General features: G+C 39.8%; 1 protein-coding gene across 4 annotated transcripts in view; it reads left to right on the forward strand.

Annotated features, from left to right (window-relative positions):
• Positions 1-27,431, forward strand: part of Sytalpha (Synaptotagmin alpha) — a 144,736-nt gene that overhangs the window by 106,928 nt on the left and 10,377 nt on the right. For all 4 annotated transcript variants that reach the window (XM_019058874.2, XM_072300327.1, XM_072300326.1 and 1 more), the window contains 3 exons: positions 5,302-5,422; positions 9,623-9,822; positions 20,095-20,212. In XM_019058874.2, the coding sequence (XP_018914419.2) occupies positions 5,302-5,422; positions 9,623-9,822; positions 20,095-20,212 (439 nt within the window). The remainder of the gene's footprint in view (positions 1-5,301; positions 5,423-9,622; positions 9,823-20,094; positions 20,213-27,431) is intronic.

Below are 27,431 nucleotides of genomic sequence, written 5' to 3' on the forward strand. Positions count from 1 at the left end.
ACACTGATACGAGCGTCAATATATCATTAGTCAAGAGCTGAAGAACCGTAACTAACAATTTCGGAAAAATTTCGAGTTTTCTGCATCTGCATTCCTGATTTTCTTAGTTAAAGGTCTACTAGGGGCTTATGGGGCTGCTTCGCAGCCCCTTATTTTTCCTGTACACTTTTCACTTTCACATGTTTTTTTTTTTTATTTATTTTCATTTAATTTTCTGTTTTGTCTTTGAATCGGGTCTAATTATTTTTTTGAGAGAATAAATATAACAAATGTTTTCAAAAATTGTAATTTTATGTAGTAAACTTTAAACTAAAATTTTGTTTTAATCTTCATACAAAATTATTTTTTAGGTTTTACATTTGTTTTCAAACTAATTTTAAAGAAGATCTTTTTTTATTTTTTAAATACTTTGCTTTTTTTCGATTAAATTGTTGATTCTTCTTTTGCCATTTCTGTCCTGCTTTTCTTCCTATATTTCCTACAACTTTGCTCTTCTTCTTTCCTCCTTTTGTCTTTTCTTTTTTTGCTTCTTCTTTTTCTTCTTCAGTAGCTGTTCCTTCTGGTTCTTCTTCTTTTTCTGCTCCTGTTTTAACTTCATTCAAAAAAAAAAATCCACTCATAACAACTGTTAAATATAAAATTAAAATTAGTAAAAATTATTATTATTTTAACAAAATCATAACTGAAAAGTTCAATTTTTAAATTAAAAAAAATAAATCAGAAAAAAAGGATGAAATGAAAATGGAAATTAATAATAAACATATTAATACACATTGAAAAGAAACAGCGTGAAAAGTTCTGATCGGAAATGAGAAAAAAAACTTGGAGGTTATTGACTTAATGAGGAAAAATTGGCAATAGGAAAAAGATGGAATCAATCATGAAAAACCGTAAAAAAAAAAAACCCGGGAAAAGAAAAATGTAAGTTGATGGCAGTTGAGTGTTGGAAGTAACCTCACTTAATGATGATTGTTGAATGAAAACAGCTGATAAAAAGACAGCAAACAGTAAAGTAAGATGCGTAGCAACAAAACTTTTCCGAAAAACAAAAAACAAAAAACCCCCACTTCCCCTCATCCAATTTATGAGTTTTTAGGGATTTAAAAATCGGGGACGAACCCCAGAAAATAATTTATAGTTTTCCCGAAGCATTGAGAACAACACCTTTCAAATGAACCAACGCCCCTCGCAATTAGTACAGTGGTTGATTCACAATTTCATTCTATTTTTCAAATTAAATATTAAGATATGTATAAATATTTTGTCATGATATATATAACACCAGGCTCAAGACGAACGGTTTTTTAATTGGACCACATTGTGCAATAAGGAACCACTATTTCTGGCTCATTTTAGAAAGAACATATGTGCCATTGGTTCCCCTATGCAAAAAGGTGCTTTTATGGAAGAGCCAGAGATAGTGGTTCGTTTTTGCAAAAAGTAATCCAATTGTAACATACCTTGCAGGCAAAAGAGCTGCTCCATGGCTATCCCCTAATTTTTCGAATCAATTAAAATCTAGTGAAGTACAATTCTACGTATTAATTGCTTTTACAGCGCACTAGGACGCTCTGCGACGCCGAAGTGCCATGGGAATCTGTCAATCTTTCGGCAGCTGACATCTCTCAATTAGTGTCTTGCTGGATGCCTTCAATCCACATTTTAGGCAGACGCCTTCAATTTAGGACACCAAACCTTTTAGCTTTTAGTTACAGTTCTTTGGCCCTTACTTGCATTTTTAATTCGGAATTTATTACACTCTTAGAATTAATTTCGTATAATGTGGGACTGTATAAATGTAAATTAGCAGGTAATATCTAAACGCCAGTAGCAAACTCTTTCGGAGAGCCGAGGATTTACCGGAAACATCTCCGAAAGTTTCGTATCACATTACTCATCATGTATGAAGAAACATGGCCATCCAAATTAGGAGGGGGCGAAACGTAAAGGAAGAGAAGGGGAAGATTCAAAAGGATGAATGAATAAAATTTGATCCCTCAATCTGAGTGCGCACGATTTCATACAGCGACAGCTAAACTGTCTTGATGAGGGTGTTATAGAATTTTCAGTCTGAGAGACTAGCCCTGTAAAGTCGAGAAGTTTAAACAAGAGGGCTCGCTCTCTAATACCGACGTCATTCATACTTGCTTTTCCTGTCTCAGCCCCATTGTTCAAAATTAAGATATCCAGCAATTATGTTTAAGTTTTGTAACCCTAAGAGTAAACTTTCAGAGGACCCCGGAACTTGCGCAGCGGCAGCCCCAGATATTCTCACTCGCGGGTGCCAGTTGGTGCCGAAAGTTTACATTTTTCATAGAATTTATATTTGCATTGACTACAGGGCCGGATTTACCCACTTGCCGCCTGTATTTTGCCGCCCCCTTCTCATTCGTTTTGAAACATCAATAAAAACCATCAAGTGAACGTGCCGGAGGGGGAGGGGTGCATGAGACGCGTTTACCTACACGTGTTGGATACATTTTTTTGCGAAAGCCCTGTCAACACTACTAGCAAAATTTCACGGAACTTGACGCGAAAGTTATGTTCCGTAAACCTATCTCCGTGTGGACAAGATCCTCCACTTATAAGAAATGAACCGAAAAAGTATGAAAGAACAAACATAAATGTGGTTTAATAATTTTAACTTCCGCCGCCGCGCCGCGCTGCGCTGATCGCACTGTATTTGGCGCAATGCGTGAAGTATTCCTGCAGTCTTGTAGGCGCTATCGTTTCACGCCAACCGCTCCTGACCGCATGACCGCACTGTGTTTGGCGCAATGGGTGAAGTATTCATGCAGTCTTGTAGGCGCTAATATGTGTTACATGCTGACCGCCGCGCCGAAGGCTTGTCCTCTTCATCTCAAGTCCTCGTCATTATTCCTCTCTGTGCTGAGCTCCAGGCAAAATTGAGTGTTTAGTTCCTCTCTTAACTCGACTAATTAAAGATGCTGTCTCTTGTATCACCGAAAAACTACCGAATTAGAAATTACTATACTCTCAGGAAAAAGAGATTTTGTTTCCTTTTCTTATTGATAATTTTTTATTCTGAATCCAATTTTGTTTATACCTACATTTAAAAAAATTGCAAAATTTGCCGCCATGGGCCGCGGCCCATGTGGCCACCCCCTTAATCCGGCCCTGATTGACTATGAAGTCGAAGATATTTGCAAATCATCTACAATCAGCTCAGGTGGAGATGTAAATCAGAATGCCAAAATGAAACTCCGCATATATCGATGGCCAAAGTGGAAAACCACGTATCTCCCTACGCGAAGTTGCAGGTGTCCTGCCATACTTCATATTTTCTCCTAAAAACTAATCAATGTAATCTCGAAAACTTCCTTGATCTATCCTCTTGGTTAGCAGAATATTCTGTATGGATTACAAAGTTTAATTTACTTCGAAAAAATGAAATGGGATCGGAAATTTTAAAACATCGCATCGGAGATACGTGGTTTGCACATTTGCCATCGATAAACTTATGGATGGTACCCCAGTACCCCATGGGTTTCTTTTCTGTACTTCGACATCCCTATACCACGCTTCGTCATAATTTCTATTCTTACACCAGTCCGTGCCGGATTGCCAATGTATTAACTTAAATCAATAAAATTAAGAAGAAGTATTATTTGAAAGTCTCTCTTGAAATTTTGGGATGGGGTCTCAACATGGGATACGGCTTTGGGGTGCTCTGTGATTAATGATATTTAAATGCCTGAAATGAATCTTAATACCTATATGGATTCTGCAAATATGTTTTGTGTCATACTATCAGATGAGTATTTGTCCTCGCCGTAGTGTGTGCCCTAGCTGCCAACACTTTTTTATCTATAGTAAGCTCCAAAGCATTTTTCCATTTCAGACGCAGATGTCTCTGTGCTTATTGTTCATATTCCTTCGAGACCACCTTCTTGCCAGCACACTGCTCGTATAAATAATTTACTCCGACATTTCTACTCCTTTCTGCAGACCAGAAAAATTGAATTAACTTCGCAGATGGAAGGCCTGTTTATACAACATGCCACTTCATTTTTTCCTCGTTTTTTTTGACCTCAATCCGAGCTTAACCCTTCCGCATTCTTTGTGTCAACTTCCCTCAAAGCCTTCTTATATCTTGTTTCTTCGAGTTCACTTTATTTCAGTTCCTTGATTCGGTTTAAAAATTAATTCAAACCTACGAACTTATCCTGGGGGTCGGAATTCTATAAAAATGTCAACTCTAGTAAATTGACGTTTGAATAAAAGGGATTGGCGCGTGTGATTAAAACCTTTTTTAATCAAATTGACGTTTGAAAAGGGCAAAAATTTACCATAAGTGAAGGTGCACTGCAATTTGAAAATGATAATTTTATGCACTGAGAGTACAAATTATATGAATAATTACTTCTACACTGTCCATCATTGGGATGCTTGAATGGGAGGTTGGATTGCTGGAGGACGATAGGATGGCAAATTCACTTCGAACAACTATTATGTTGGTAAAAAGGTTGAAAGAGGATTCGAGGGCAAGACCAACAATAAAAACTGCGTATTATATTTTGCAACGTTGCAGATTTGTTGTCACATTTAACTTCCTTTTAATTTGAGTGATCAATGTCATCGCATAAGATTTTGTGTGACTGAAAGAATATTTTCGGAAAATGTCTTTAAAAATATTTCCAATGATGGCCATTTGAAAAATGAAGTACGGAGAAGAAATGGGGGGTTTGGAGGACAAGGCACCTAAGTGCAGATTTTGCTATCTCGAGAAATACGTATTTGGAGTTTCGAAATTACATAGATCCTTATGGCGAAAAGAAAGATCAAACTGACTTTTTTATGCCGAACAATTGGATTTAGGGAGCGAGTTTTTCTTAGATTATGCATTATAACTAGTTTTATTTGAGATCATTAATACCTCAATTTTTTTTAAAAAAATATACCTTGTCCTCCAAGCCCATCAAATTTTGAAATACCTAAATCAAAACACGATTTTTCGTACACTTGGCGTTCGCGACTGAGCGAAGTTGCGTCAGCGCAAAAATGGCGTTTTTACTCCGGTGTTTGGTGTGGAGACTTTTGAGCATTAATCGTCATTTTTGCTTACCTCGTAAAGGAATAACGTAATACCCTGTTTTATGTTTTTATCACATTACGTTCTATTATATAGAGATTGTGTATATTTCTGTTTAAGAAGATCACATTTAATAAACTCTTTTACTGAAAAAAAAAAATCGTCGTTTTATTCAACTTAAGTCGGTTTATAATTACAAACTGTTTTCATGTTAAGAATCTTGATTGTTTGAATTTCCTCTGTTGCAGGCGCAAGATCTTCAAGCCCGAGATTTCAGCGGGACGGCAGATCCGTACGCAAAAATAAGACTGCTGCCCGACAAGGGGAATGTCTGGCAAACAAGAATCCATCGGAAAACATTAAATCCATGTAAGACGTCTATCCCTTGCATTCCCGATCCAAACTAAATTCAATTTAAATATGATAGCTTGCATTTATTGTTTCTGTACCTAATTCTTTCCGCGCATGGAATTTATCTTAATTCTTCAAATTTAGCACAGTGTGTACATTGATTTTTAAAAATTTCTTGAGAAGTATTGATTCACATGATTAACAAGTCTTTCATAATGCCGACTTTTCAAAAATGGGCATTAGTTAGTCGAATGTTTTCATTCAATTTATTTTTAAAAATATTATAATTCTCATAAAGTTAACGATAAATGCATGCAGTCAAATTATTTGTATGAAAAATGTGCTACGATTCACTCATGTATCATTCTAGTTCTTTTACTTCTACGAATGCTACCTCCAGTTTTTGTCTAGTTGTCGTCTAATTTTTATTTTAGCTATGGAATGTCTGAGAGAAATTTTAAAGATTTTCATAGTTTTACGTTTGTTATAATCCATTCCTCCCCATGCCTTATTGCATTGATTGAATCATTTGCACAAAGGCGGGAGTTCACTATATCGTTTCAAAATTTCCGATGATAGTTTATTTTCGTATGAATTAACAACCGAGCGAATTTCCCGGGGAAAAAGCGCGATATTCGTTCATGTGTGCAATCAAAATTAATATTTCCAGGCACATTCTCTCGAAAATCCATCCATACAAAAACGGACTGCACATTTGCAACAAGTTTGAAACGGTCCGATAGACTTCCCATGCAAAAAATCGATTCGACTCGGTGCACAGCATATTCACAACGTAAGCTACCATTCCCTGAAGTTTGCTGACCACGTGTTTCATTCAAACGCTCTTTACGTCTGACCTACATCTTTCTTACCTTTATCTCTCGGATATTCATTCCGAGATCAAACCGTCTGATAAATAATATTACTGCGGTGTAGCTTGGGGGTGAGCCCTATTCGGCGGGATATTTGTGAGCGGGAAAATTTGAAAGTCACGCGGTTTGCATGTTAATGAACCGAAGGGGCTGGTTGCGGCGGTGGCGGCACTATCAGCGGAACGATGAGACACTTAGCGGCGCTTTGAATCATGAGAGAATTGCTGACAGTGAGCACGGCACGGGTGGAAATACGTAACCCCTCTGACGAAAGGGCGTATTTTCATTTCCACTTGAGCCTCAGGAAGCATGAAATTAGGCTGGAAATAGGGCTCATCCGAGGGGTAGATACGCCCTTTTGTCAGAGGAGCGGCCGAGCGGCGAATACAGGCTGCGCGACTTCAAGGGGCGTTGTTATTATTGCTGATGAGAGGCATCACTTTTGACTCTATCTGTGCCCCCTCAAGCATCGAGCGTTGTCTCAAAATAACTCCCCTAATGAATGCAAAAGTTTCCTCATTTACACCGTGTCTTGTTCTGTAATGCGGAATCAGTTTATACGGCCTATATGAATTTAAAATTCAAATTGAGGCGACTCTGAGAGTTGTGTCAAATTTGCGTAATCTTGTTTGAGTTCCTACTGAACATGTACTCAAATTTCATGGAATAAAGTTGTCGTATTTCGTAAAGTATTTCGGTTGACCGAATGAGGCTAAATTATGGTTGAGAATGTATACTTATTCCTTTAAAAAACTTTATAAAACGACTTATTAAACATTTTTGTGTAAGAAACACATCATTAAATACAGGGTGTCTCATGAAAAAGGAGCCACCTTGAATATCTGCCGAACGCGTTGGAATTTCGAAAAACGGTAAAAGACGTGTTCGTTTATATCGAGTGGGACACCTTTTGGCGTATTTGACATTTTCTCAAACCGCGGGAGGGACGTAGGGCGGGGGGTGCCCCACCCGTAAGTCGAACTTTTCAAGTGGCACCCCTACTTTTTTATTTCAAAAATCAATTTCACGGAAAAAAACAAGCCACCCTGTCCCAACCGAATGTAAATCGGACAATTTTTCAGTGATTGGCAGAGGTTGAAACATTTTTTTCATGCTCTTTTCAAAAATTCCCCAAGCCCAATGAAATTGCCGTATCAAACCAAACTCTCCGCCAAAAAAATTCTTAAACATTGCACTATCGAAAAAAAAAAAAAAAAAAAAAAAAAAAAAATCCAACGCGTTCGGCAGATACTCAAGGTGGCTCCTTTTTCGTGAGACACACTGTATATTGTGCCCTCCAGTGAGCACAGATATGAATTCATGCAAAGGAAGTCTCGCTGCGGTGCAAACGAAAAGAGACAGGCCTCTTTAAAATTAATGCGTTCATAGTATCTCTTCTTTTCATTGGGTCGTATATTCTTCTCCTCGTACAATGCATCTCTGTGAAGTATTACAGCCGCTGAGCAATACAGTAAAAACGGTACGAGTCACAGAAACTGCTCGGGTTCAAAAGCGCAAAACCGGAAGTGCAACTTACAGAGGTTAAGGCGATCTATTCTCATTTTCCAGGAAATACACCGTAATTGAGTTGTGTTCAGAACGGACGGAGCCACTCTTATGGGGAATTTGTTAAATTCCTTCGTGCCGGAAGGACGCTGCACTGTGCATGTAAACAATATTTTTGTGTCGTTGTTGAGAGCACAAAGAGGAAAGCTCATTCCGGCGGTGAAACTGTATGACCGGGTATTATTCTCTTGCGGTGTTTCAAAATTTCTCTCCGCACATCGTTTCAACCGTAGAAACAAACCAGTGCTCCAATGATGCACAAGGGTTATAGGAAATTTCGTCAACGATTTTTTGTCCGCGCACCTGTTTTTTCCAGAAATTTACGTCCACGCGTTTTTTCGGCACGGGAGTTTTGGTCCACGTGCCAGTTGAGACCCAAAGTTAATTGGCCCACATGTAAATACAAACGACAATTGCTCACGACGTTTTTGGATGAAAATGTAGTCTTGGAAGAATGAGGGTTTGCTTGTTTTTTTGTTTTGTCTGTTTGGTCCAACGGAGAATAATATATAGTTAAGAGTTTTGGTAAAAATGGGGGAGCGTCAATTCCATGGCATGAGACAAAATTCACTAAAACTCTCTACGCACCTCTTTGGTGTAACAGGACTTAATTATCTTTCAAGAAATTCCCACCTTGCTATACCTGAACGGAGCCAGTACGATACGCGCATTGGCGCCTACAAACCTAAGTGGATACTTCAAGCATTGTGCAATGCGTGATGTATCCACTTAGGTTTGTAGGAGCCGGTGAGCCTCTCGCGCTGGCAGCACGCCGCCGCGGGCCGCTCCGCTCTGTTAGGCTTTAATATTTATACTCGCATAGTCAGCGTTTTTCAACTCATGATTATTAAATGTTTGCACACTCTGCATTGATTATTCTCATATAAATTGATGGGGGAAAAATATGTATAAATCAAAGGAGAATAATAGTATAATATGTGTTTTTTATATATCGGTGGTTTATCAGAGCAATTTTTACAATACATTTTCCGGCATTTTTTTAAAGGAAGAAATGAATCAAAACGTATGAAATTATGATCTATTTTAGTATCCAAAATAGTAAATAGGAAATCAATCAGCATTTTTCATCGAGGCAAGTGTTTAATTACAGTTCGACGGTGAAACTACCAAACCACGTATCTCGGTTTGCGACGTTGCAGACTTCCTGTCATACTTTATTTTTTAAACAGAAAACTACTCAACGTCAATTCGTGAAAACTTCCGCGATTTTTCCTCTTTGTGCGGAGAAAAATTTGGGAAAATTGTAAGGAATGATATTGATTTGATCTCCTTCAAAAAAATAAAATGTGAGTGGAGATTTTTAAACACCGCAAACGAGATACGTGGTCTGGTAGTTCCATCGTCGAGTTGTGGTATGGTTTCACGAGTTGGAGAAATGGAAAATGTATTTGCACAATTTTTGTAAAATTGTTGAGCTTCCACCGTTCAGATCATCTGGAACTCGTTATTTTCTGTCCCGCCTTGAAACTTTATGCAGAACGCAGCTCACAATTTGGGAAATTAAATTTTACTCGCGCAGAACATCGCTCGTGCATGACAGTCTTTTGGAGCTTTTCGTTTTTCACAGCGTGTCACATGAATTTTGATGTTTCAGTTCCAACAATTTCTGTAAGATATTTTCACAAGCTTCATTTTATCTTTGTGTTTTTATTTATAAATCATTTGAAAGAATAAAAGTTATCCTTGACATCATAAGACACGAAAGCTATATTTTTTTTTCTAAATTTAACTGATTGAATACTTATTTTTCTCGTTTCAGTTTTTGATGAAGACTTTGTGTTCGACGTGAAACCTACGACCATTGCACGGAGGACTCTAGAAATAATTATCTATGACTTTGATGCCTATTCCAGGCATTTAGCCATCGGCGGAATGAAGATACCTTTAGCTCAAATAGATCTAGCGGAAAAAATTGACTTTTGGAAAAAACTCACGCCGTGCGCTGAGCCAGATGCAAAGGTATTAAATTCACCACATTGATGGTTTTTAGTCTTATTTTTCATTTTTTTCTTTTGCTTAAAACTTGGCAGTTCTCTTCACACTGTAGGTGTTTTTAAATGGCGTGAACATGCAACTCTTGGGATCGCATTCTAGTTGTCAAATCTCGAAGATTCTTCCGAAACCCACGAGTCTCTACGTGCAATCGAAACGGATAAACCTTCTCTTAGAAGTAAAATGCGCCATCTATCAGGCCATCAAGGTACGTTTTCCTTCACCGTAGCATGAACGGATAAAGACACTTCGAACGGAAATGGTACAAGGGGAGTCTGAGGGGCTTCCTACAGAAAATTTTCGAAACTTTAAAGCATCTATCGTGCAGTCCGAGTCAATTTTGTCATGAATAATTACCAAATAAGGTGCCCTTCCTTCATTTGTTCGTCGTTCCTTTCCTCCTCCGTCTTTCCCTTTAACTTTTTCTTCCCCCTTTTTCTCGGGCAAAAAGGGGGCGGGGGGGGGGGGAGCCCACACCCTCTACGCCCCCCATCTAGATCCGCTTATGTTACTGCGGTAGATGATTTCAATCACCATATTTTACCTTTGTAATCCGGGTACGCAGAAACTTCATTTTTCGAGAGATATTGTTATTTGGACTACATTTGCAATGAGGAACCACAGTTTTAGAACTCATCCATAAAAGCACCTATCTGCGTAAGGAAACAAATAACGCATGCGTCGTTTTTAAAATGAGCCAGAAATAGTATCTCCATGTGAAGAATGAAGTCATTTAATTAATCTAGTCTATGGGTACGTTTTAAACATCAATACAGTATGTCATGATCAGCTGGCCCCGGGGCACAGGTACACGGAGAAAAAACTTCGTGCGTGGGACCCGAAGTTTAGGTCATATGGATCTCTGAAGTTTTCGGATTGAGCATCTGAACACTTAAGGTCCAGCTGCTGAGGTTTGGATCACACATCTGAAACTTCAGTTCTTACATCTGAAGTGCCTCAGTTTTTACATCCGAAAAACTTCGGTTCTCACATCCGAAAAACTTCGGTTCTCACATCCGAAAAACTTTCGGTTTTTACATCTGAAGTACTTCAGATGTAAAAACTGAAGTTTCCGATGTGTGATCCGAACCTCGACAGCTAGACCTAAAGTGTTCATAGATGCTCAATCCGAAAACTTCAGAGATCCATATAACCTAAACTTCGGGTCCCACGCACGAGGTTTTTTTTTCCGTGTATAATAAAAAAATTGAATACATCCAGATACGCAAGAGGACAAAATTATATGCAAAATTAAAATCTGAGTTTCAACAACTCCGGGGGAGAGATAATTTTTGGATCCCTTCGTTTATTAAAAATTCGAAGGGTAAAAAGCTTCTGCACTGGAGTGATTTCAGACCTTGAAGTTCCTCCAACTCCATTAATCTCAATCTCTTGAGAGTCTGATGCGAGATGAACTCGATGAATTAATCATTGTTGGGATCTTTTCTAAGTTCTGCACGGTTGGAAGGACACCTCTTAAGGTACCTGTCCGTTTCTTTCCCCCGAAAGGAATTCAATTTATACAGTGCTGAACTGCTGAATGTACCCCTCTCCAACTATATTTGAAAAATGTGGGATTTCTTACTCTTAAAGCTTTTTCCTTTCTCAATAATTTTCCTTGGTCAATTGAGGGACTTGGAGGACAAAGCGCATATGAGGACTTATCTGTAACAATAGCGGATGTGAAAAATTACCTTTTCGAAACACGCTTAAAAAAAATGTTTTGTTCACACAAAAATTTAATATGTTTGGCTCTGGCATAATGTACAGATCTCGAAGATCACATCTCAAGTATTTTCTCAAAATTTTCTCGATGCCAAAACAGTTTTTTGAATGTGTTTCGCAAAGGTAATTTTTCACATCCGCTATTGTTACAGATAAGTCCTCATATACGCGCAGTCGTTGCTATTTCGAGACACACGCGATTTGAAGTTTCGAAATTACACGGATCCTTATGGTGGAGAGAAAGTTCAAATCGACTTTTTGAAGCTTAAAAATTAGAATCAAATAGCGATTTTTTCATAAAATATGCATTAAGAGTAGATTTACTCGAAATCATTAGGTTCTCAATTTTTTTCAAAAACTACACTTATGCTCCTTTTCCTCAAAGCCCTTAAATTTTGTTAGAGTAGGAGAGAAAGGAAAGGAGTTCCTTGATCCGTAACTGGCCTCAAATGAGTGTTGCTGCTGGTTCTTGTCTCGAACGAAAGAACGTAACTTCATTCCAGGGTTGTCATATCGACTCCAACAATTCAATTTTTTGCAAAATAGTACCCATGCAATTTTTGTCCAAAATTTTTCTTATTTTTGCATGAACAATAGGAATAATAATCTGTGAAATTTCCAGTTAATAATGCCAAAGATTCTCCTAGTAAAAATGCAATCTCCGAGGAAAAATTTGGCAACATTCAAAAGAATTTACGTTCTTTCGTGGGGAGGACGACGATTTGCCTGACATGATGAGAGAGTGGCGTGGATTTTGATCATTCAATCTCGTAATAACTTTCGATAGGTGTGCCGAAAAGTATCGATCATGCACCCATGTGTGGGCGCGAATAAATGTGGCAGGAGGGGCAATTTTAAGGGATGAAAAGTCGAAAATCAAAAGAAAACAAGAAAAAATGCCCTCCATTTTGAAATGTGTGCGCGAAGTTTTTGAAAAGCCGATGGAAAAACCCAGGGAAGCCGGCGGGTAGGCGCGTGAAAGCTTAAAAGATTCTACTCCCCCCTTTTTTAAACCTCAACCTCCATTTTGAACCAAGATCCATCTCTGATCCAGTCCTCGTTTCTGATTGGTTCAAAAAGTAGTCAACTCTCATCAATGTTCAATTTCTCGATACCGAGTCAAATACTTTATCGGAAATATCCCTCCATAGTCTCACAAAACATGTAGATTATTTTGCGCTCCGTGTCAAGAGAGCAACTACGGTTCCATTGTTGTCAGAGTGATTGAGTATAATCGACTTCCACCGAGTCTAACACGAGAGCTCAAGATTTTTGGAGATGATATGGCGCTCGTCGACCACCCGCTGCTGTCGAGATCTTGCTCGCGCTTAGTTTTATTGCCTGCCCTCCATTTTTCGAACACAACGCAGCCCAAGATACATTACAATTTAATACTATGATCTTGCGTCCCCTCCCAGTTGCCAAACTTAAAAATTCGTTTTCGTGTCGAGATCATTGAAGTTGACTGACAAAACGATAGGCAAAGAAGGCAAAGAAAAAACGGCGCGGAAAATCGGTAGAACCAGCGGGCCGATTATTGAAATCGATAGACAAAGTTATAGACAAAGATGACAAGAGGGATATGGAGGGAGCCTATTGGTGGAAGCTGGTGGTTGCAATGGACAAGGAGGGTTGGTAATAGACTAACTAACGGCAACCCACGAGAAACTCGACAGTTAGTCCATCATTTTCTCCTTTAGTCCATAAGAACCCCACATTTCAACCAATAGGATCGCTCCATACCCCCTTATGTCCTCTATGTCTATAGCTTTGTCTATCAATTTAATAATCAGCCCGCAGGTGGTTGCAATGGATGGAGAAAGTGAGTAATAACCAGCAGCAACCCACGAGAGATACTATAGTTAGTTCATAACTTTCCTCTTAGTCTATAACAATCACCCGCTTCAACCAATTGGATAGGATGGAAAAAAAGTGTTAGGGGGTATCCGGTATCCCCTAAAATATTGTGGTACCACCGCAATTTGTCGGATGATGTGGACATATCCAATTAATTTTGGTTGTACCGCAACATTTGGGTTTGTACCCTATTTTATTGGGGTACTACCGCAATTAACTGGAAATGCCCAATTTATCAAACAGTTGGGACCTAACCTCTACCTCTTTTTTGCCGTGCGACATGGATTGCTCAATTTTCCTTTTATCTGCACTGAGAAAAAATTATGTTCATAATTACCATAGAGTGGTGTTCAATATGAACTCTTAATTAGTAGTTGCCATAACCAATAAAAGAGATATTTTTACCATTATATGGTAATTTTACTACCGGACACTTGTAAAATTACGATTGCTCTAGTAAAAATATCACTATTATTGGTTATGGCCACTACTAATTAAGGGTGCATGTTGAACACCACTAATATGGTAATTATAACCATAGTTTTTTTTCAGTGTGCTTTGTCTATCGCTTCGTCTATCAATTTCTACTATCGCCACGCTGCTGGCGTTACATATACGTTCAATACACTGCCGTCTGAAGCAATATGCATCGTTTGTTTACGAGCGCAGCAGCGTTTCTGAGGTTGACCTATTTCTTGGTGATCACATAATAAACAGCAGATCCATGATTGATTTCTTTGTCGAGCTCAGTTAATATCAAAGGATAAAAGAGCGCTTAATCTTGCAACATTTCTCTTATTTTACAACGATACTGCGGGGGTGTGTGCGTGGATTTGCGGGCGTCTGTGTTTCTCTGTCAATAATTCATAATATTCCGCTCGGCTGAATGTGATGCTTTTTCAACACTCTCTTCTCGTTTCCTCTTCGGTTCTGCGGGGCGTCTGGTGCGGGAGAAGCGGAGGCAGACCGCGACGGCGGTGCCGCACGAGCTGTAAAAAATGTTACAATTTTACACTTCGTGTTGGCTATTCTGCCGTGCCAGGGAAGAACGCCGTATGAACATTCGAGAGTTGCCAGATTTCCCTTAATAAAACATGTATTTTTGACGACATTCATGCATATTTTTTCTTGAAATTTTCAAATATTTTAGATTAAATCGCGTACAAAATTGTCAGAAAATTTTGGAAAATAATATTCACAATTTTAGGAAGGAGGAAACTTGGCAACGTCTGAAGGCTCATACGGGGTTCTTCCTTAGCACGGCAGTATTGGAAATTTAGGTTTTACAGCAAAACTGTATTAGCTTATTTCAAGAATTTGATCCAGGAATCTGCGCCATGTTATCGGATTGTATTCGGATTAAAATAGCAAACTCTAGCCCGCAGCCTACAGGTATAATCGAACGGAGGCGGTGCTACGCATGACTGAACAGACAAGGAACTCAAAGTGCCTTCAATTTTTTGTACGCAACACGCACATCCATAGAGCACGAATAGTTGCATCAAGGGGTTTTAACCGACGCGACGCATGGTGGATCGAATCAATGGGAGAAGTTGGACATGAATTTCTTTACTAAAACTGCAAATTAATATGTTTATTTCGTCAAATTTTGAATTTTTAGGGGTAATTTCTAGAGAAAATTTTACGAAAAAACCAATGGGACCATTTAAAATAAGACCTCAAACTTTTGTAAAAACGGGGTATGGGTTTTTAAGGTTTCCAAATTTCGTCCGACCACACCCATCGACTGGATCTACTGTGCGACGTTGACGGGAGGGGGGGGGGGGGGCACAAGTCATGGACAACAGAAATATCGTGCTTTGAATAACTCAGTTTTTGACGTTATCCACCGTGATAGTGACATCCCTGGTTTCTTCCACCTTATTTTATCCGTGTTTTAAGTCAAACAACCGGTGCATGCGTGAGTACATCCGATGAATGAGTCCAAAGTGGAAGAAACCAAGGGTGTCACGACCGCGGTGGATGACGTCATAAACCCAACTTTTCAAAGGGCGATATCTCGATTAATACTGAACGTAGAAAGTTGCAGTTTGGACGGATCTTAATTTTTTTAGCTCATCTACAAGAATAAAACATCAAAACAGGATCCTGAGACCAGCGCAACTAACTGCTTTGGATCATAGAGAAAAAAAGGAGGTGTTTGCATTGCGAGCTTCTTAGAATTTTTTTGATGACGTAGGTCGGCACAGCGACTTTTATCATCGATTTTCTTGGAAATGGTGTAATTTATGGAAAAAAGTCATTCTATGAAAAGTGCTTGAAATTATATCATGAGTTGATTTAAGCAAAAAAATGGGACATTATGGTCCATTTTTCATACTTTGAATTCCGGGTCTCGCTGGCCAGATTGTACCGACCTACGTCACAGGGTAAACAAACCTCAAGATGCAAACACCTCCTTTTTTAGCGGCTCTGGTGCTTGCACTAGAGCTGCTATTCCGGACGGTCCCAGCTGGGGAGTATCAACGGACCATGTTACATTGGAGAGACCGCGTGTTGGTTGATGGGAATCGGCGCCATTTTCTGCTGTTTAGGGGGGACTGATTTTATTTTAATTGATATCTTTTTCCTGTGAGCGAATGCTATGTTGTGTAGTGTATTTTTGGAATCATGGTGATACTGTCAATAATTCAAAACGGGTCTGTGCTTTAATGTCGCACTGGAAAAAATGTACTTTACGTTTAAAATTTGAAAATTCAAATCTATAAGTTTTCGCGCTTTTTTCGAAGAATGCCGTGGTTGGAGCTTCCTAGTCATACTATTCGACATCAGCTGATAGCAAACAAAGGTTACCAAGGAAACCGTAAACGCGTAACAACTACCTACCGTCGCCAGAGCCGCTTTCCGACGCGAATGCGTTGGAGCTTCCTGCTTGTTTCTTTATGCATTTGGATCACATTTCCCGCGTTTGTTTCTTATTTATTGCAACCTATGGAAGGTATATGGGAGAGAAGTTCCATATGGTGAACCATAACAGGGACTTTCATCCCCTCCTCCCGGGCATCCCTTCCAATCGACTGTCAGTCGGCGACGAAAAGATCCGGCATGGACAGGAGACAGCGCGTGAATGATGTAAGCCGAGCGTCGTGGGTCGTGGCGCGGAAGAGCGCTGCGACGCATACACGGAGAACAGGAGCAAACAAAACAGGCGAACGCGATTCCGCGAGCGCAAGTCGTCGTCCCTCTGACATAACGGCGTATCTCGATCTCCAAATGAGCCCCGGAAAGCATAGAGATATACGGAGAACAGGGCTCACGTTAACATTGAAAAACGCCCCTTCGCCAAAGCTGCGCAAACGCGGGCGGGGGCGGGGGCATGGCGCGGCGGTCATTGGGTTAAGAGCAATCCCTGTTCTCGCTCGCCGAGCTCAAGTCGTTACGCCAACCATCCCTCCGCGTTGTCGGGTCGGTTTCTTACCCTTTTTTATTCGGGCTCAGGGGTGGAAAAGGGGATGGGTAGGGGCCGCTCTTACTATAGAGAAAAAGAAGGAGGTTTTTGCATCTTTAGGACCGTTTCCCGTGATGTATATACTGCCATACTGAGGAAGAACGCCGTATGAACATTCGAGAGTTGCGAAATCCTCTTTAATAAAACATGTGTTTTTGACGTCATTTAAGCATATTTTTCCTCGAAATTTTTAGATATTCTAGAGTGAACTGCGTTCAAGATTGTCTAAAAGTTTTGGGGGAAAATATTTACACCAGATACTCGGTTCGTATGACCGAAGTTTTTTTCTCTTTGAGAGGTGCACCTCTCAGATCGTCTAGTGTATTGGCGGCAAAATCGGGACAAGTTTGAAATTCAAATGAAGAGCGGGAGCGGAATAAAGTTGCGAGAACAAAGTATTCCTTGTGGATTATTGCTCAAATTCTGCACTGAATGCACTGTCTTTTTGCACGCATTTGGTCTCCTGCAAAGTATATTATAGACTCAGATGAAACATCGGTTTGCCGGCACTGAGATACACGCCGGCTACTAGTTGGAGGCACTTAAATAAAAAAGAACTGTCTACTCCATGACCTGGGCCCTGAGACTCATGAGAATACATGCATGACAGGGTCCTCGTCAGAATGGAGGTGGCTCCTCCGAAGAAAAACTTACGGTTGCGGTAAAACGGCGACTTTTCTTTTGTCTTTCGCTACTTCGTGCGATTTGTTTTTAACTCGAAGAGCAATGGCGCGGAAATATTCGTCTGGAGGGAGCGTTTTGTTTGAAACCCTCCGGTCATTACTTAGCTCCGCAGGACAGGGTAACTGCTTCGTTAGACCTGGTGACAGCTGCTATGCGAGTCACTGAATCGAGGATAAAAATAAATGGCCGTTCCATTTATCAAAAAAACCGCTCTCATAGGGGCGCTTACATGTCACGCCGCGTATCTATTAGCGCTCAAAGGGGATGAAGATGGCTCGTCTACTAAAATTTTAAGACATCGTCCCGGCCTTAAAAATGGTTTCGCCCCAAATTGATTGAACAAGTTATGTGCATCGGCACCTTCCGACTAAAGTATCACAAGCGCCATAGGGCGTTTCAAAATTTCCGCCGCCATTTTGTTTTTTCACAGAGAAATTTTTGGTTGAATCTGTTCGAAAAGTTCACAGAATTTTATCGGCGGCTCAAAGAAAATTTAGTAAGCTTTGTCGAACAAGTTCTCTGCAAAAAAATAAAATCCCTGGTAAAAATTGGCGATAAAAGCTGCGTTTCAAAATAACATAGGAATTCTTACAGCCGGCTAAAGAAGGCTACAGAAAAGCATATAGCTGGCTGTAGAATGCGGAGAAAATCATACGGCCGGGCTATACGAAGCGATAAAAAATTATGCAGCCGGGCTATAGTTCCTATCGCCGGGCTTTATACTTTATCGCCTGGCTGTTACTTTTGCGTTATCGATTATAAAAGACTATAGAAATTGTGTAGAAATTCCTGTGCTTTGGAAATCATTAAGTTTGATACGGAACCACCTCAATATTTACAAAACACACATTATATTTTCCTTTAATACATATTTTTTTTCATCAATTAAAATGAGAATAATCCATACAGGATGTGCAAACATTTCAATATCATGAGTTGAATAACGCTGACTCCGCCAGATTAAATATTAGAGCCTACACTGGGGAAAAAAAAACACATTGGATCTAGAGTCCAGACTCTTAAAAGCATCGACAAGAAAAAATAATCTTGATTCAATCGGATTTAAGCTTAAATCAAGAACGGAGCCTCTTAATTTGAGCGGATTTCCTTTTGATTTAAGCTCAAATCTGATTGAATCAAGAGTATTTTTTCTTGTCAATGTTTTCAAGAGTCTGGACTCTAGATCCAATGTGTTTTTTTTCCAGTGTAATACAAAGCGACGCACTGGCGCCTCCAAACCTAACAGGGATACTTCACGCATTGCGCAACGCGTGAAGTATTCCTGTTAGGTTTGTAGGCGCCAATGCGCGTTTCGCGCTGGCTGCCCGCCTGCTGCGCCGCGCCGCAGCGTGCCCGGCGCTTGAAGCAACTATTTCACACCAGAGGTATTGCACAGTATCATACGCAACTGAAGGCGCTCTAATATATTAGGAATGGCAGGCATCCATCAAAAGTACGGAGCCTTCCTAGCAATATAAATCAAGATACTACGGCCCAAAAAGAGAGCAGTAAACCAAAAAATTAACTGCCGCTCAACGCTCTGAAAACTGAAAAATCCTAAAACTCACTAAGTCCTAGAATCCGTAATTAGTAACGTTTAGCATACACTTTATCGCCTGGCTGTTGCTCAGTCGCCATCGGCTATAAAAGGCTATAATAAATTGTGTAGCCGGCTATAGAAGCTATTGGAAATCTTACAGCCGGCCGTAGGTCTATGGTATTTTGGAACACAGATTCTACTGCCAATTTTTACCAGGGATGGCGGAGGAAATTTTGAAACGTCGCATGGCGCTTATGATACTTTGGCCGGGAGGTGACGACATGCGGACAAGCTACCCTCGCTTCGGACCAAAATTAACAGAAACGAACCGAAGCGCAACAAGTTTGAAGCAGGAAATCGAGGTTTCAAGTTCTATTCCTCTATAGAACTCACAATCAACTTTAGGATAAAGTTAACGGCAGTTTTCACGTTCAAAATATTTTTTCTCGACTTCGTATTTTCGACAAGAGGACATTTACGACTGATTAAAGTGAAAACCACTACCAACTTAATGTTTTTCAAAATGTGACTCGGTGAGTACCTGCCAGTCGCGGTTCTTTTCATTTTGACTTTAAAAATGAGGATTCGGGGTTCAGCATTCTGGCACTGAAATTTTGAGACTCGACTTCTTAAATAAAGCTGGAATGAAGAATTCAGTATTTTCCATACACAATGGTTACACAATGACACTAATGGTGTTAAAGTTTTCAGGGAGGCACCTAGATCGACAAAATTAGGTATATTTTTAAGCTTATGTCATCGATGTGTGACAAAATCTTTGAGGGCAACTAGAACGGAAAGTTTTCCATGGGAAAATTTTCAGCAAGGTCATAACAACATGTGTACAACCAAAATCAGCCTTATTGCGTTTCTCGTTTTGTTGCACAAAAGTATTTACTGTTCACCATTCATTTTTTTCAAAATATGAGCTCTAAATTTTATAAAAATCAAATTTTGTTTGCAGGTTGATTTAGGAGAACTCCGTGTGTCTTTAGCATATCTTCCCGGAGCCGAAAGACTTAATGTGAATATAATAGAAGCTAGGAATTTAAGAGTAGTAGATCTAACTCGATCATCGTCCGGTAAGTTTGTGTTGTTCTACATATTTACAGTATCAATTGTTTGTGATGAAGTCGGGTTAAACGGCCGCTAAGGTCGGAAAAAAATTATATAACTCGATTGTAATTTGGAGAAGTTTTTGCATAATGTAGCGCATTGGCGCGAAGAGCGTCCAAAAATTGCGAATGTTGATTCTTCAGTACAAAATTTAAGCTTCAAGAAAAGAAACCGAGAATTCAAGCGACGCTACAGTGCTTAAAAACGATTCACTGTAAATAAATAAAGCAAATTATAGCTCAAAATGTAGACATGTTAAGTTAGAGAGAATTGGAGAGCTTTCAGCATGGAAAACTGAAAATCAAAATTACTGTCCTCAAATTAGTTTTTCGATTGCCTTGCATTATCTGAATTTTATTTCTAAGGGTTTCTTTTGCTCGGCCAAGTCAATAGAAGTGTTGAATTTACAGTATTTTAAAATTTAAAGGAACAAGATGCCTCTACAATCTCACTCTATCGTATATAATCATCAGAGGCGGATCCAGCAATTTGGCAACACCGGATTGCCTCCATTTAAACCTATGCTAAATTATCGATTATGTCGGAGCACCTGGCCCTTCCAAGAATCGATACATTTCTATAGGTTTAAATGGAGAAAAGACAGTATTGCCAATTTGCTGGATCCGCTAATGAAAATCATAAGCGTAACGCGTAACGCTTAACGGTAGTCAGATAGGTTGCATCATCTATAATCGATATTCATAATGGGTGTCAATGGAGGAAGACAAAAATGCCATCTTTGAAGAATCAAAGCTGGAGCTTTCTGATCGTCATTGAGACATGATTAGCTATTTTGTAATTGAATCCGTCACTCAGTAAAGCAAAATTGTGGAGGACCTGATAAATCCTCCCATATTCCTTTGTGAAACACCACTCTCCGCCCTATTCCACGGTCCCGGAATCCCAGGATGCTTTAATAGAATGATTACGGCTCACCATACTTCCGTGCTAAGGTAGAACGCCGTATGAGCCATCAGGCGTTGCCAAATTTCCTTCTACAAATTACGAATTTTCAGGGAAATTTTTGAATATTTCTCTCTCGATTTTTCAGAGAAATCCGTTCGTAATTTAACCTAATAAGTCTGAAAATTTCAAGGAAACCTATTCATAACTTTTTTCAAAAATAGACATTTTCAAAGAAGGAATTTGGCAACATTTGAATGCTCATACGGCATTTTTACTTAGGACGGCAGCGTAGGCTCCTCGTTGTGACACTGATGGATCATCGGTGGCTTGGAGCCCTCAAAAAAGTTCGCTCACTCTGCGAGCCGCGTTTTACGGTAAACTAATCGTCGCAGTTTGTCTGAGGCCAGTCGGCGGTTTTGTATCAAAGCTTCGGTATTGAGATGAAAATAAAAAGGCAAAAGCTGGATGAAAAATTATTCATTCAAACAAATAAATAAATTAATGAACGAAAATGAAACGACTTTTTATCCTACCTATATCTAACAATGCCAGTAAATGGACACAAAAGATCCACGGCATGACATGCATCCGAGACTGATATCGTTTGAGACTGACTTATTCCGTTTTTCCAATTCTCTGCTCAGAATTTGTGTATATAAGTGTCACAGGCAACTGGCAATTGCCGGCAATGGCAAGCCATTCGTGAATAAATAGTACTTCATTAAATTAATACGTAAAAAGGCACTGATTACTTTGCCTCTACCCTGGTAAAAATTGGCAGTAGAATATCGACGGTGAAACTACCAAACCACGTATCTCGGTTTGCGACGTCGCAGACTTCCTGTCATACTTTATTTTTTAAATGAAAAACTACTTAACGTCCAGTCTTGAAAATTTCTGTGATTTTTCCTCTTCGTGCGGAGAAAATTCTGTGAAAATTTCAAGGAATGATATTGATTTGGTCTACCTCAAAAAAATAAAATGCGAGCGTAGATTTTTAAACACCGCAAACGAGATACGTGGTTTGGTAGTTTCACCGTCGATATGTGTTCCAAAATACCATCGACCTACGGCCGGCTGTAGGATTTCCAATAGCTTCTATAGCCGGCTACACAATTTCTTATAGCCTTTTATAGCCGATGGCGATTAAGCAACTCACAGCCAGGCGATAAAGTGTATGCTAAACGTCACTAATTACAGATGCTAGGACTTAGTGAGTTTTTGGTTTACTGCTCTCTTTTTGGGCCGTAGTATCTTGATTTATTTTCCGTACTTTTGATGGATGCCTGCCATTCTTAATATATTAGAGCGCCTTCAGTTTCGTATGATACTGTGCAATAGTGTGAAATAGTTGCTTCAAGCCTCGTGGCACGCTGCGGTGCGGCAGGCGGGCAGCCAGCGCGAAACGCGCATTAGCGCCTACAAACCTAACAGGGATACTTCACGCATTGCGCAACGCCAGTTCGTCGCCGCTCCGCTTTGTGTTAGGCTCTAATATTTAATCTGGCGGAGTCAGCGCTATTCAACTCATGATTTTGAAATGTTTGCACATCCTGTATGGATTATTCTCGTTTTAATTGATGAAAAAAAAATATGTATTAAAAGAAAATATAACGTGTATTTTGTAAATATTTTCAAATATGGTTCATCAATACATCTCGTTAACCGCTTATGAATATAGGTTAGTGAATTTCAACGTGCATAATTTCAGTCAAATTTATGAGCAAGACGCCCTTTGTATCAGTACCCCAGAACCAAAAGATACCTAACTCCATACTAATCTTTTCGCGGTTTGAGGGGAAAACCACGCGTCGCCCCCATTGATTCCAAGGTAAATCACAATTCCTGAAACTTCGTAACTCATAACCGGTGTAAGATAGGGCTACCATTTTTTCCAGACACATGGAAGCGTTAATGGAGATTTCGAGAGCGCCATAACTGGAGTTTTTCGAAAATGTGAGCTAGGTACTTTTTGGATCTGGAGCACTGGTATACTTTTCAATGTTACTGATTCTGGCAGCTGGCAAAAATTAAAGCCTCAGAACCACTGAACTTCCGCCCGAGACGAAATATGGCGAAGCGTGAAAATCGATATTCACCCATTTGAAGCTGTCATACAGAATCGATTATTAAGGTGTTCGTCGCAAATTCCCTGTTTATCGATCCTTTTCCATAGGTTTGAATATGGCAGATCAATCGATATGTCACAAAGCACGCCACGTCACCGAAAAATATGTCGTTTCCGATTTTAATGCGAAATTGAAGGTTCATATTCTTGCTCTTGGAGGCATCTTCTCCCACGCAACGAAGAGAGGTCAACGATGTGCGACTACGAGGAGACAGATAAAGCTGAAATTGAGAAAACTTTCGGAACTTCCTAACCTTTCCCTGCGAGCTGTCACTTCCTCACTTGAGGGATTTTTCGCCACTCAAGCTGGGAAGTTATTTTTGTCGAGAGAGAGGGCTAGAAACTTTCGAATTGCCGGCTAAAAAGAGAGCAATCGATTTGCAATTTGGTCTCCCGTTCAAAGTTGCTTGGAATAAGAAGTATCTCAATTTATCCTTCCGTGTAGGAGCTCATTTAACCACACACCCAGTAAAATTTCACTTATCAGTCAAGTTCAAGGCTACTCGGAACCGATGAAAAATTGACCGAGCTTTTTCACAGTTTTGTAATGTACCTCATGTGTACATTGGTGAATCCAGAACTTGGTAGCATTGTTTTTCTCTCTTTAAACCCATGGAAATATATCGATTCTCGGAAGACCAGTTGCTCTGACAGGAATCGATTATTCAACGCAGGTTTAAATAGAGTTTGTTAGTAAATTGGCCAGTGTTGCCAACTTACTGGATCCGCCTCTGCATGCGTGCGCACGTGGTTAAGCACGAAATTGCTAGCTTTTGGTTTATAACTTTGAAAAAGAATTATGAGGCAATATGCTTCTTTGAGAAACGCTTCAGGTGAATGACATGGTAGGAAATGATATCGATATAAGTATAACGGTGCAATGCTGAAAAAATGCCAAAAAATTACCCTATAACGTAGGGATACGAATCTAGCAGTGCGTGAAGTTAAATCAAAAGCTTCGAGCAAAAGGGTTATAATTACATATTTTCGTCTCAAAATAACTGCCCTCATTTTTCATGCAAATCGCAAGTTTGGAGTTCATCTCGTATCTGGCGATGGTTATCATTTTACATCACACACACGAGGCCTCTTCCATGTACAATGAGAGTGCGAATAAATAGATTTTTTCAAGGAGTGGACTTCATTTTGCAATTAAGAACTATGTAAAAACACTTATCTGCATAGGAACACTATAGTGGCACATACGTTGTTTCTAAAGTGAGCTGGAATTAGTATGTCTTAATAGAATAATGTGGCCCAAATGTTAATGGATTAGATGTGCTGGTCACACAATCGTGTCTCGGTGCTTAATTTCTGTAGATTATCTAAAAATAAGAAGATCTGTCCAAACAACATTTTTCCAAGCATCAAAACACGATTCTGTGACCAGCGCAGCTGACCCATTGTGACCCTTGTTTTCCAAGGTACTAATATGTTACTCGGAAAAAATTAAATTGCTGATTTGACAATTCAATTACTGAAAAAAGTGACTGCAATGTTTCAATGTAGATTTTACAACAAAAAAATGCCACTGATATTAAATTAGCTTACAATGGTGGTGAAAGTAGCATTTTTTTTCCTTTGTAAAATCTACTTTGAAACATTGCAGTCACTTTTTTTTAGCAATTGGGTTGTTAAATCGGCAATTTAAATTTTTTCGTGTAGGATTGTCCAGGGGGGGGGGTGGGAGTTGTTGGCCTGCTGAGGAGGGTGCAACAACAGGGGGGAGAGAAAGGGAGGGGAATGGAGAGCGGGATGAGGATCGTGGGCGGTGGGAAGGAGGGGGGACGAGAGGACTAAAATTTCGAATTTCGGTGCGACGTAATCATGAACAGCCCCCGAAGGTGTCAGGCGTTACGAGCGCATGGAAAATCGCTGGTATTTGACTAAATATCAATTTTATAAAATCTTCCCGACTTCCATGGAAATTCACTTGACGTCACCGCGAGAGGAGTTCACCAAGTCGAGGAATTGAAATCCGTCCCCTTAGCGCACAGTGGACCAATTTGGGGAAGAAGTCGGACCAAAACTGCTTTTGATGTTTATTTCGTTACATCGTTTAAATTTAAAGGGGGGCTACGCACCCTGACCGCTTCGCGGTTCGACCTTCCGAAGTTCTTCCCGCCAGACATTATGCGTTACGCGTTGCTCTTATAGTTTTACCCCCATCATAGGGGGTGTTGAATATATGAATTTTACGATAAAACCTATATGGAGCCACTTTTAAACTTCCTCACTCTGAGTAAAATCTATAGTTTATGAACCATACTAATGTTCATATAGAAAACTATTAGTAGTGGTTTCGGTCTTTGAACCATACAAAGATACCCAATTGTTATAAGAATGGTATGGTATCTATACGTCTGTGTGGTTCAAAAGCCAAAAGTCACTATTTCATCCACCACTACTAATGGTGTGTTAACCTAACCTAACCTAACCTAACCTCACAACAGCATGGTTCAAAAACCAAAGATTTTTCTAAGTACTAACAAAAAAGTCAATGGCTAAAATACGCGACCACGTATAGCTACTTACGACGTTATAGACTGATACTACTTTGTTTATTCCTTGGAAAATATGTTTACGTAATTTCTTGAAAACTTTCTTGATTTTTTTTCTCTGACAGCACAATATTCTGATACATTTCAAGCTATAAAGCTGACTTGTTCCTCTTCAAAAAAATAAACCAGGAGCAAAGATTTTGAAACACCGCAATTGAGGTGCGTGGTGTCGCACTTTAGTAATCGATGTAAGCATTAGGGTGGTTTCACGATAACTGGAATAGTTTTGTCGCCGTAACAGACAACACATTTTTCGGTCATATTTTTAGTAGAAATGATAATCACTCGAATTTTTTCGCATTAATCTTGAAAGGGTTACGATTTACAACGCTTTCTAACAGGGCCGGATTTACCTACTTGCCGCCCATGGGCCGCCTGTATTGTGCAGCCCCTTTCTCAGTCGTTTTAAGACATCAATAAAAAACCATCAAGTGAACGTGCCGGAGGGAAAGGGGTGCATAAGACGCGTTTACTCGAGTTAGACACATTTTTTGCGAAAGCCCTATCAACACTACTAGCTGAAGTTCACGGAACTTTGCGCAAAAATTAAGTTCCGTAAACCTATCTCTGTGTGGACAATGCCTTGCATTTATAAGAAATGAACGAAAATATTGTGAAAGAACAAACATTAATGGGGGTAAATGATTTCAACTTCCGCTCGGGCCGCGCTGACTACACTGTGTTTAGCGCAATGCGTGAAGTATTCATGCAGTCTTGTAGGCGCTATGCGTTTCACGCCGACCGCTGCTGACCGCACTGTGTTCGACGCAATGCGTGAAGTATTCACGCAGTTTTGTAGGCGCTACTAGGTATGTGTTACATGCCGTCCGCCGCGCCGAGGGCTTTTTTTAATCTCAAGTCCTCGTCATCATTGCTTTCTGCGCCGCGCCGCGCTGTCTCTTGTATCACCGAAAGACGACAAAATAGAAATTACTACACTCTCAGGAAATGAGAGATTTTGTCGCCTCATCTCGTTAGTAGTTTTTTCTCTGAATCCGATTTTTTTTATACCTACATTTAAAAAAAATTGCAAAATTTGCCGCCCCCTAAATTTGCCGCTATGGGCCGCGGCCCATGTGGCCACCCCCTAAATCCGGCCCTGCTTTCTAATAATTTATTGCTCTACTTCTGAATTAATATCATGTAAATTCCAAAAATGTGCAGTCTGTTAAGTGGTAAAAAGTCAGCGTAACAGACAGCACATTTTCGGCCATTTATACATTAAAATTGAAAAGTAGAGCGATAAATCTCTGAAAAGCGTTATAACACGTAGCCCCGTGTAGATTAATGCCAACAAATTCGAGTAATGACCCTTACTACTACCGAAAAATGTGTTGTCTGTTACGGCGACAAAACCATTCCAGTAATCGAGAAACCCTCCTTTAAAAGTTTCCAAATTAATCCAGCTGCGCCGCGCTGATCGCACTGTGATTGGCGCAATGCGTGAAGTATTCCTGCAGTCTTGTAGGCGCTGTACGTTTCACGCCAACCGCTACGCTCCTCACCGCACTGTGATTGGCGCAATGGGTGAAGTATTCATGCAGTCTTGTAGGCGCTAATATGTGTTACATGCCGATGTGTTTCTCCGAT

This window comes from Bemisia tabaci, chromosome 5 (assembly GCF_918797505.1).
Source record: "Bemisia tabaci chromosome 5, PGI_BMITA_v3".
Lineage (NCBI taxonomy): Eukaryota > Metazoa > Arthropoda > Insecta > Hemiptera > Aleyrodidae > Bemisia > Bemisia tabaci.